We start from the raw sequence: 12500 nt of genomic DNA, 5'->3' as shown, positions 1-12500 counted from the left end.
AAAATACTAAGAGGAATAGGTATTTGGTTATTTCAAAATAATTTGTCATTTTCATGATCTCTTTTTTTAATCAGACCAATGTTGATCCGGAGTTTTTACACAATATATTTTCTAATTATCAAAATTAGAAAAATAATAATGTTTTTACTTTAAGTAATAAAATATTTTCTTTGTTTTTCTTCCTAATTCTGAATTAAATTTTTCTTACGCTTTCTTTTCAACAGAAGCGTTTTTTTTTCTAATTAATGAAAATAATAGGTTAAAATTGTATTGTTTCGTCAAATAAAGAAATCTGTTTATAATTGTTTGAAAAAAAAGTATATATTTTAATTTTCTTTCAGATGATAAAATGCCATATACCATTCTTTTTTTAAATTGTATTGTTCACTTTTATCAATTATTCCATATAAAAAAATGAATGATAAAATATATTTTGTATTTTATACCATTACTGAATGCGTTTGTCCTGTAAGATTTTTGCTCATAACAATGTTTACAGGATAAGGAGGATATCCTACTTAGTGCAGAGGAGAGCTATTGGTTCATTTGTCCTTGCATATCACGATTGAATGGTTTAAAGGTCGCTCGTGACTGACAGAGGCAAGGGGCGATAACCTCTCAGGGACGTTACCACATAGGTCACCACAACCTATGGGGAACTTGGATCTGAATTTAATGGTATTGGATATTAAGGTTTGTCATTCACCTATCAAGCAGGACAATGCTCTAGAGACTGAACATATTATATTATGATCAGCACATAAGACCTGTCTCCACCCAAGCTTGGAGCAAGGAGGGCCAGGTAATGGCTGCTGATGACTCGGCAGATAGATCTTTAGGCTTCCCTAAACCGCCCATCCTTAGCTCACAGTAATGATGAGGTTCCATTGACCAAAGGAACTAACGAGTTTAAGCAAGACTCGAACCCAGTCTGGCGATCACCAGTCAGGGACGGTACCACCTAGGCCATTACACTACAAGACGGTAAATAATACTCAAAACTGAATTTGAAACTTGATACAGGAATGCCATCTACTGTATTATCTCATTATTAGGAATATGTTACTATACATACATGCAGTCTTATGTATGTATGTTCTGTTGAACTGACGTTTAAACCTGATGTTTTGAAGGTTTTTTTTCTTTCTTTTTTTCTTTTTTTGAAACCTGATTGACTCTAGCCCAGTTTTTCCTTTTCTAAAATCAAATACCATTTGCTTTACACTGGCCATTTATATATTTGTTTTCTATCAGTTCATACTTTATTGACAAGATTTCATCTACAAAATTATAAATCTATTAAATTTGTTAATTTGTCATTTACGGAAACAAATTGAAATGATGAATCTCTTTGACATTTCTTTTCTAATGTAGGCGAAGGTACTAGCAAGTGTTCCCTCAAATATCCACATACATACACATACAAGCACATACTGTATACATACACATATACATACTTATGCATGTATGTGTCAATCTATCTATTTACACACACACCCAAGCCCAGGTAGCTGGTAAGGGAGTGTCATTGTTCTCTAATTCTCTGTATGTATGTTCGTACGTTTACTTTCCCTATAAAATGTAAAGAAACCTCCTTCAATAAATCAGTCCTCTGAAGAAGTATCACGAAACTAGTCAGGACTTAATCGTACATTTCGTATTTTCATTTCCCCTGTGGTTCTTCTGCATATATATATATATATATATATGTACACACACACACACACATATATATATATATATATATGTGTGTATATATATATATATGTATATATATATATATATATGTGTGTGTGTGTGTGTGTGTTTGTGCGTGTTATATTCAACCAGAGTAATTGCCAATTCAAATAACATATCAAATACTGATTTAATGACATCTAATCACATGTCGTATCAACATTGCATGCCCAATTGTGTATGCAAGAGAGCGCGTACTCACGCGTACGGTAGGACCAGGTGCATTCCTACGAAAGTGAATACCACATCACAATCTCCTTCCTAACCTTCACCTTTGCCGAGGTTGACAGATAATATATCTTTCATGGGGAAACATTAAACGCCATTCTCGCCCTGAAAGCTAAAGACTTTCTGTGAGGGATAAAGGAATATATAAACACATTCGCAAACATTGTTCGTGACAGACATTTTTTTTTCATTCTTGTATGTAGATAATTTGCCTGATATAGATGAATCGATTGGTCTATGACGAGAGAGAGAGAGAGAGAGAGAGAGAGAGAGAGAGAGAGAGAGAGAGAAGAGAATTTAAGGGATTCCGCCAAGTGATCCTCTCTTGTTGAGTAGTGAAAAGGGGAAGATAAAGACAATGGAAAAGATAGAATTACTTGGAGATCTTGTGAAGTAAATATACAAAACTTTCTCTCGCTTATATAAGAGAATCGCCGCGAACGATCCCCTGATGGTCGAAAGAGTTGAAAGTTGCGAAATTGAGGTAAACGACATGAAGGTTTTATTGTGGTGAAGTTCAGTGGATGCACTAATTATTAAATGTATTTTCGTCGAGGATACAAAGTATGCAAACCTGTAGGAACTTTTCCAACCGAGGGGAGAGAGAGAGAGAGAGAGAGAGAGATATTTTGAATTGCGTTCGGGTGGTAAACTTTTACAATCGACTTATATGCAATAGATTACAATGAATACCAAATTGATTTACACAGGGAGGCACACTTGTCTTTCAACTTGTAAATATTTACCCAAAGAAAAACAGAGAGAGAGAGAGAGAGAGTCATTTCCAGTAGTTGTCTGTTGCGCCAAAGTAAACTGTCCCGAATTCTAGAACAAGTTTTGTGCTGAGGGCTTTCACGTGTGTCGTACGTCTTGTGTGATTCGACAGAATCACAAGGCGTCTTTTCCCTCTTGAGAGGTGTCTTAACCTCACAGGGTGAGTTCTGGCTCCTTTCTTCTTTGTACATTGTGAATGATTCGCAGATCGACGGTGCATAGCCATCCTGAGTGGCAGCTTCGAGAGGGAAATCCAGTCCAGTCACAAAGAGGGCAAATTTATCAAGGGACCGGAGAGTGTACATACCGGATCTGGCCCTCCCTAGCTGTTGATGAGTTTCAAGTGACCTTTTGCGAATATTCATTTAAGGAGTCTATCGCAGTGCCGTCTCTCACGAATGGGAGATGGGACGAAGAGTGAACATTTTAGAATGGCAACATCAGATATATTAGTTTGGGGGTTTTGATGGATGAAAGAGGAGGGGGTTAATCCAAGTGTAGGGGGTTAATCCAAGTGTTAGTAACTATATGATAACATGCAAATATTAAGAAAATATATTTAATTGGTTCTACCTCTGCAAAACAATGTTTATTTTGGAGATCATAATAGCCTTTTTCTTTGATTTTTTATTGCCTACTTGTACGGAAATTTTATTTTGCTATGGTTGAAATCATATTTCTAGGATTATAATGTCTCGTGGAATATCATTGTAAATCGATCACTGATGAAAAATTATAATCATAGATGTTTATCTATAATTATAACATAACAATTTGACATTGGGGTGTTTTGTTGGCTCTGAAACTCACATTTTCATAAGAAAATACCCATTGAAAGGTAAAACTTGAAAAAAAATGCATAACCGTATCAACCATCAATCTGTATATACATAATAAAAATAAACATTTCAAGCATGATAAAAGATTTGTATGAATAAAAGAACAATTTTGATAATTAAAATTTAAATACAAGTCTACCAAGATCTACCTGAAACCACATTTTGAAACATTATTCTTCGAATGTGTCTTCAATTCCCCATGCGAGTAAATGTAGCCATTGTGTACACAAGGTCTTTAAACTGGGCTCATGTAAAACTTGATATTTAAAAAGAAAAAAAAATCCACGTGATGTACACATGGCTGCTCAAAATGTTAGGAAAGGTCAGGGCTATGTTCTGCTATAACAAGGGATGTCTATAGTTTAACTATTGGAGCAAAGGGAAATTGATAGACATATCTTCTCCGACGAGAACAATGATCTATCGAGAGAGAGAGAGAGAGAGAGAGAGAGAGAGAGAGAGAGAGAATCTGGGTGAACGTAAGTCGTATTTTATACTAACCTATCTCTTTGAGGAGGTTGATGCATACGTATAATCTTCATAATTAATTTTGATAGTTGATTTAAAACTTTCAAAACAATGCTTTTACTCCTCTTTTTAGATTTGCCTCTTTATCGAATTTTGACTATCATTTCATGGAAAGATTTTTACGTACATTTCTCCCTCTTGATTTAAGGGACGATGATAAGGCTAAATAACTTTTGATTATTTATCTAATCATCTAGAGTGAAAGTGCAAGTCTGTATTTAGCTTTTCTTCAGCATATTTACCTTTGTTGTTCCTTCCTAACTTGTGTTTACCATACATTATTTTATATGTGTACACGGCTGTACTTGTGTGTGTTTATATATATATATATATATATATATATTTGTATATATATATATATATATATATAAATACACACACACACACACATATATATATATATATATATGTATATAAATACACACACACACACACATATATATATATATATATATGTACATATATATACACACACACACACACACACATATATATATATATATATATATGTATATATATATATATATATGTATATATATATGTGTGTGTGTGTGTGTGTGTGTGGAGAGAGAGAGAGAGAGAGAGAGAGAGAGAGAATGTGTGTGTCCTGTCATGAAAATTTATTTATTGCTAAAGAATTTAATTCAGTGGTAAACACTCTTATCGTAACAACTGATCACTTTATCGTTATCTACGTATGTTTGTTCTGTGAAGGCAAACAACATCTCCTCACTGACTTAATTAGAAGTTCTCAACTAGGTTTAATTTTTATTGAATATCATGCTTTCCTCTTCCAATTCTTACTCCCAAAACTTGGATATTTACCAAACCATTGTTGAATTCACTTAACAACAAAAAGTTATTTGATTATTGCAATCGTTTAAATGAATGTCGATGATAGTAAACATGGCACCATTGCTTTTGTGGGTCAGTCACTAGAGCTGGTAGCCTTTAGCGAGGCACTGAGTTTAGTTCCATGTCTTGTGTCTTTCTCTCCACATCTCCCAGTCCTTTCTCAGTTAACCATGGATCGACGGTTTATGTGCGTGTTATTACTTGGATTAGCCTATATGTTTTCCTTTATGGCCTTTCAAACAATGAGTGTTATAGAGGTAAGTCCTAGATATGTTCATTTACCATGTTAACATCATAACTCTTATCTAAATTTAACGCCATAGCCTCATTTATACTTGAGTGAATTTCTATTTTTGCAAACTTTTTATGGTTTTCTGTAATGTACTAAACGTGCAGGAAATGGTAATAAGACTATATTTATATATAAAATGGATTACTATGTTGTTAACATCATCAATCTTATTCAAACTGAGCGCCATGGCATCATTCATACATAAGTGAATTTCTATTTTTGAAAACTTTTTATGGTTTTCTGTAATGTAATAAAAGTGTATAAAATGGTAACAAGACTATATATTATATATAAAATGGATATCTATTATAGAAATTTAAGTAATTATAATAAGATACAGAATTATATATTCATTTATGAATGCTAAGATTTGTTAACATCATGTCTTATTTAAACTGAGCGCCATAGCTTCATTCATACGTAAGTGAATTTCTTTTTTTTGCAAACTTTTTATGGTTCTCTACAATGTACTAAAAGTGTATGAAATGGTAATAAGACTATATATTGTATATAAAAATCATATTTATTATAGAAATTTAAGTCATCATAATAAGAAATAGAATTATACATTCATTTGTGAATGCTAAGGTTTGTTTTGGTTACGACTTGCGACAAGAACTCGAGAAGAGAAGACGGACGTAACCCCGATAAAGTGTCTGTTTTGTTAATTTAGGTGACGTTTCAATACGGCGTATAGTGATATTATTTGTTTATCGAATTTTTAACTTTCAATGAGACATAAAAAACATACCAGATCACTTTCATTTGGCCAAGTGATGTGAAAGTAGCCGAACTATGTTAAATAAACAGCACTCAGTGGATGACAAATCTGGTTTAGTCCACACAAGTGATCGTGTCATACTATCATATGATTTATTCTAAGGCTTTTGATCAGTTGAAAGATTGGTCTGTTATTATTAGGAAGACCAGAATACCGATAGTCTCAATATGGTCTCAATATGGTTCCAGTTCACCACTAAAGAAACATTTTTTTTTTTTATCCTATACAAGTATTATAGTTTGACATAGGTACAGGCCAGGTTAAGCCGCTTTATATCTGATAATAGTACAGTATTAGCTTATATATGACCAAATTTGGTTATCCATAGGACTAGAATGGTCAAAATAGATGGCATGAAATTGAAGTTCAGGATATCGAAGGGAGGTTTAGCTTAGTGTAGCCAAAAGGAAGTAAATTGTTAGGTTAGGCTATGATTACAATAATGATTTGGTGGAGCCTTTGTATATCAACGGCCAGTTCCTCACGCATAGATTAATAATGGACATCAACTAACCTAAACTTTCCCCTGCTATCCTAACCTATAAGCCGTGTCCTTACCTACTTACCTAACGGGGGGCTAACGCCTCCCTACGAGCCCCCTTACAATTCAGTATTTTTAGTTAGACATAATAATACATGCAGGTGGCTGCTTTCATACATACGCCCCGATTTGGCTTCATGGCCGAAGAATTGAGATTTATAATTTGCTCATATCATTGCTTTTGTTTTGGGTTGCATACTATGAAAACTAATATATTTTGGTTTCTTTTAAATCACAGTCTGTCTAAGAATAGGGTTTTACCTAAGCAGTATGCAAAGAAAGAGTTTTCGTACTGTATAATATTTACTTTTCCCACATTCTAGTTAATGTAAGTTTACCATTTGATATAGGCTAGGTGTGCTGAAATTTCCTGTTATAGTTGTGAAATCTTTTTTCTTCAAGAGTAAATACTGTATAATGATAAATCTGACTTCCACACAAAAAAATTATGACTGCCGATGTGTTATAATGAAAGAATATATATGGCTATGGAAATTATTTGTCTGTAATGGGTATAATTCTAGTTCATTATAGAGAAGTAAATTACACCATAGTATACATTATCTCAAATATATTTTCATTATTAATCATAACTGTATAAAGTATAATAATTTTTAAATAGAGATTTCATGTATTTGTTTTGCTTCAATTTCTTTAACTTCTGAGTAACAATTATGCTGTTCTCAAGAAACATTGTGTACTAAATAAACTCTCAGCTCCAGGCTATTTAATCTAAATTCATAAGCCAAATCCTAAATTCAGTTGAGTAAGATCAAGAGCTAATGAATTATCTTTAATGATTTGAAACTGATTTAATATTTCAGAACATCCTTTTCACACTAAAAATTACTAATCTCATTTTTTATTAAGTAGTGAAACTAGCTTGATTTTATATATTGAGTAAGTTTATAATTAATTATTGCCCCTTAGGCTGTTGGTTTTGTCATAATTTAATTTTTTAGCTAGGTTTATAAAGAGGTTACCCAGGCAAATTAATCTGGAGGTATTAGGAAGGTAGTCTTAAAAAAAACCAATTTGATCAAGTTTGAATTTATTTTTTATATAAATGTGTAATACGAGATAGTTTAAAAGTCTTGTGCTTAAAAATCTACGGAGAAAATGATTGATAGTTTCATAGCTGTAGGAGAATTATCTAATTACAATTAGCCTTGTTATTTTGTTGTCATGTTGGTTATTATTAGGCATGTTATGGTTTTAAAGGTATTAATAGTGAGGTTTAGAAGTCATTAATAGTGAACCAAGTGGAATATCATATCTAACAGTATCATTTTGTATGAAGTGGTTACATGGTACATATGATATACATTCAGAAAAATAAATTCAGTCAATGAAATACTATACATCACAATGGGTTGTTAGTTGTAAGGCATAGAAAAATGACTTTTCGAAAAAGAAAAAGTTGGAGTGAAGATCTTAACGAAATGGGGGACACAGAACCCCTCATTGACGGAGACTCGGAAGTGTTTGAAAGGGAGGTATCAGAGTCATTGGCTTCAGAAAGAGATGTAGAATCTGAAAGAGTACAGACTCCTAGGAGCTTTGCTGTTATTCTGGTCCTGGGTGCATGTTTCATGGCCATCTTTACAGCCTTCAATACAAATAGTATGATGATGGTAAGTTAAAATTTTTACTTTATATTTATTTCATATTGTATTTTTTTTGTAAATGAGATACACAGTTATAGTGTCAGGTTAACTTTCGAGTGAACTGAAAGGTTTGATTTTTCTCTGCTTTAGTTTAGCTGTTTCCTAACATTTCCTCTGATGATGCTTATGTTAAGTTGAGGTTTGTAATGAATGATGGTAACAATATTTATAACATTGTTTAACCCAGTAACTAGCTAGCCAGAATGATTGATTTTTAAATGGGAAAATAGATGGAGTGTAATAAAGCAGAAAGTAATTCTGATGGAGTCAGAGAGAAGCTGAAAAGACTCTGCTTAAGACATGTTATGTTTATTACTCTTGCATTTGATTCATGACATTGACATTCATATAGTGGTAAAGTATTTTTCATATGCGAGTGAAAATTGTTAGAATTACATGATAAACTCTTATGAAACACTAAAGGGTGTGGAATGTATTAAGTTCCTTGGATATGGAATTTAAAGTGTTCGTGGTATTAACTTGATTGATTAACGGACACAGGCATCAAATATGATGCAAGTTAGTTTCCATGATAATGAAAGGAGGCATTGTTCTAGAAGTTTGTGAAATAGTGAGTAATGGCTGATTCAAATTGTACTTGCAGTGCGCCTTCCGTCATTGTAGATTTGGTTATTTGCTAGTCAGACAATCATATATCCATTTAAATCAAACTTCATATTTGTTCCAACACAATTACAAACCCTCATTCTTTACATGGAGTTACTCAGCTTAACTGAGTGTTTACAGCCATGAAAAACTTGAGCGAGGTGGCAGTCAATCTCCCCGGCTAGCAGGTGAGCTTCCCGCTCAACCCCGTATACTCATGTACAGTACTGTACAGTACAGTACTCCATTTCTATTGACTTGGTTGTCGGAAAGAGTGGACGCGCGTTGTTCCTCCGTCTTGTGTTTAACCGGCATGACTAACAATTTCTCTCGCTTTTTCCTTTCAGGTGTTTGGGGTTTTTTCCAGAAGCAGCAGCATGCAGACTTTCTTTGGTACAGACGGCTGCCCTTGTGCCACCTTCTGTTCACCACTGGAGATGGATCCTCATCAGCTTTTCCCTTTGTGCAGAGGACACTCCTGCACGGAGGCGTCTCCACGCGACGAGTGTTGGGAGTGGCCGTCCTCCCAGTGGGAGCGGTTTGGCCACAGGAGGAAGTCTGAGAGAGATTCTTTGCCCCAGATGTCTGCCTCGAAGGGCATGAAACCCTGTCATTCTTCTTTCTGCCTCTGTCTATTTTGCCTTTGATTCCTTGGTGACTTTTCAGCCTAGGGAACCATGTTGCTTCCCCTGCAGAAGCAATGGTTCTCTCCTCGTTAGGGAAGTCCTCTCTTGAGGGTCTTCATGACCTCTGGCCTCTGTTGTGACTCGTGTTCTTCTTCGAGAGATTTAGTATCAGAGGCGTTTGAAGTTGAAGGCACAGCAGAAACTTCCACCCCCTGCAGAGGTAGTCCTAGGCACTTCCTCCTCCCATGCCAAGCGAAGGGATCGCCTTCCTTCTGGCTTTGTGCCCTTTGCTTCTTCTGCCTCTGCTGTTCACCTCCCACCTGAAATCCTGCAGATTATATCCCCCTCGAGGTAACAATCTCGTTCGCTCAGCTCACGTGTTGAGCCCTATCAGCTGAAGGATCCCCTTCCAGTGCTTGCTGGCCCTCTGGGAGACCCTGCCAGTCGCCCTTGTGTTAATGATTGAATCGCCTTGCTCGAGCAAAATCCTCTTCTAGCTTCTCATAAGCATTCTTATCAGTCTGCTGTAGTTCTTTAAAGCAGGCAGAGGGTCACCCCCATCCCCATCCTCTACCCCAATGGGCACCACATTATACAAAAGTGGCATACAAGAATCTGCCAAAACGCCCTTACTTACCATCAGCAGGTTGCACATGGGAAGAGGCCACCCTAGCAGGGGATTCTCTGGATGAGTCAGAGGAGGCTAGTTATCATACTCCTTGCCCCTCCTCACCCAAGACCACACCTCTTCTGTGTCATTCTCAATGAGCCACAAGCTACTGTTATTTGAACATCTCTCATGAATGAGTCTTGATGTCTCACACCTACCGTGCTTAAGGATGCACTTCCCATATCCACCCCATTTCCAGCCATCCACTTCGTGGGATCTAGATGCTGAGGAGATTCAGAATATAGTTAAGCGGTTCTGGGCACCTGATCCTCCCAGACCAAGGCTGCTTCTTCATTAGTTCTATCCAAAGGACCAACAACAATTTCTTTGACATTGGATGTCTCCCCAGAGAATCCTAATCCTCCCTACGACCCTAGGCACAGTAGCATTCTTCCGTACTCCCACCTCTTTGGTGCCTGCACCTCAGTTGAAGGCCCTGACCCAACCAGCCCGTTTGTTGCCAGCCCCTTCTCGAGTATTGGTCTCTTACGTGTCTCTGTATCAGAGACACGTAGAGACAGGGAGTACGAAATCCCGCCGATCAGATCCAGACCTTCCTGTAGTAGGACCTCGTCCTAGATCTATGGAAGTTCCTCAGTGGCAGCATAAATTAAATACAGGTTACGCCTCCTCCAAGAGACACTTTATATCCTCATACTAGTAGGGGATTGGGTCTCCCGTGCTGAAGCAGACGATTCGTCCTACCCCTCCCCTGACATTTCCCTCTGCCATCCGAGAACACCCTTGAGCCTTTCGTTCCCCAGACTCTTCTTAGTTGTGGAAAACAACAGTTTCCCTAGGCTCTCCTTCGAAGGGAACTCAAAGCATGCTTGACTCTTTTGCAGCTTCTCTGCCTAAGAATTAGACCTTGTAATTAGATGATGGTCCTCATCTACAGCGGAAAATCCAACCCTTCTTAGTGGCTGCTTCGGCACTTTAACCTAGTTAAGCCCTTCAAAGGCCTTGTTCCCCTACTCTACTGCGCTGTACTGTACCTTTTTACAATGACTACGACCCACCTCTGACTCAGACAGGTGTGGGCCAGGAGGTGGAGATCCTGATTGAGGATTCAAATTGCTCAGATGGTGACCAACTAAGACCTGCCAGCCCCAATCCTCCAACCACCGAACTGGGGTAGTCTGACTCCATCTTCTGGCAGTTGTTGGCTTGCATCCACAAAGTCCACGATATTGTGGAACCCACTTATTCCACTCCAGAGGATTAGAACACATCCTTAGACTACTTTGTACTGCTTGCAGACTCAAAGGGTCTAGACTGGAACTCCCATTGTCTAGACTGGTGGAGGGTTCCAGAAGGAAGCTAGATTCTCAGATTTATGCTAAGAAGGACTCCCTTGGGGGTAGCAGCTCCTCAAGAATACTTCCTGCTCTGTTTATCAGGCAGCGGATGTATTATGATAATCTGACGGATATCCCCACTCCCTGCCAATTGTCCCATTTGTATTGACCTTGGCCTAAGGCATGTCCTCGGACACGTTGGCTTTACAGATGGTCAATACTTCAGGTGACGCCCCAGTGTTGAAAAGGCTTGCAATGGCGACCCTTAAGACCTCTTCATGGGTAGACTATTGGTCTGGTACTGTTGGTAACCTGGCTAACAAAGAAGATCTGTCCAAGCCAGAGAGGAAGAAGGACTTCCTTATATCCGGAGACAGTGCTGTCGAGTTTCTGGCACTCAGTGCTGCCAGTCAGTGGGCCAATTGGGTCCTAATACTCTTATCGTCTGTAGATTTATGAAACAGGTTCCAAAGAGGGAGGGCCTCCTCTTGCATAACTCCTCTGTCTCCTTGCTTTCCTTGTTCCATGTGGACGAAGATGAGGTGGCAGCACAGAAACGGAGGAAAGCCTGCCAGGACTCACTACTCCTCAGGGTCATTTCATGTCACCTCTTCTCTTCGGCACTTAAGGCTCAAGGGCTTTTTCAGTAACTCTTTCTTGTAAAAAGGCTTCTGGAGGCTAAAGACTAGTCATAGACCTCACAGCCCTGGATGAGTTTATCCTTCAAACTCCATTGAGGTTGGAGACTGCAGCCATGGTCAGATAGGCGATCAAACCGGGAGACTTCATTATAGTGGGCTTGACAGACTCATACTTCTAGATTCCGGTCCATCCCTCCTCAAGGAAGTATGTAAGATTCCTCCTGCTCAGCAGAATATACCAGTTTCAAGTGCTGTGCTTTGGGTTGTCGATAGCTCCTCATGAGAGCATTCACTGTAGTTTCAGCCTGGGCGGTTGCCAAAAGCATCCGTCTCCTTAACTCTCTGGATGACTGGCTGATTTTGGTGTACAGTACTCGGTGGAGGCTCATCTACAGCGAGATATACTTTTCGGGTTTT

At 37.6% G+C, this 12500-nt stretch overlaps 1 protein-coding gene across 2 annotated transcripts in view; it reads left to right on the top strand.

The window, feature by feature from the left end:
- The first annotated feature begins 4975 nt into the window (after positions 1–4975).
- The window catches only part of LOC137630582 (UNC93-like protein MFSD11), a 108297-nt gene continuing 100772 nt past the window's right edge, over positions 4976–12500 (top strand). The window contains exon 1 of one of the 2 annotated variants that reach the window (XM_068362146.1): positions 4976–5218. In XM_068362146.1, coding sequence (XP_068218247.1) covers positions 4991–5218 — 228 coding nt within the window. In that variant the 5' untranslated portion in view covers positions 4976–4990. Of the gene's footprint in view, positions 5219–7821; positions 8210–12500 lie in introns of those variants that run through there. The other variant, XM_068362145.1, reaches the window with a different exon arrangement.

The sequence above is a fragment of the Palaemon carinicauda genome, chromosome 38, assembly GCF_036898095.1.
Source record: "Palaemon carinicauda isolate YSFRI2023 chromosome 38, ASM3689809v2, whole genome shotgun sequence".
Lineage (NCBI taxonomy): Eukaryota > Metazoa > Arthropoda > Malacostraca > Decapoda > Palaemonidae > Palaemon > Palaemon carinicauda.
The sequence above is the reverse complement of the archived record's forward strand: the minus strand, read 5'-3'. Positions and strand labels throughout refer to the sequence as shown.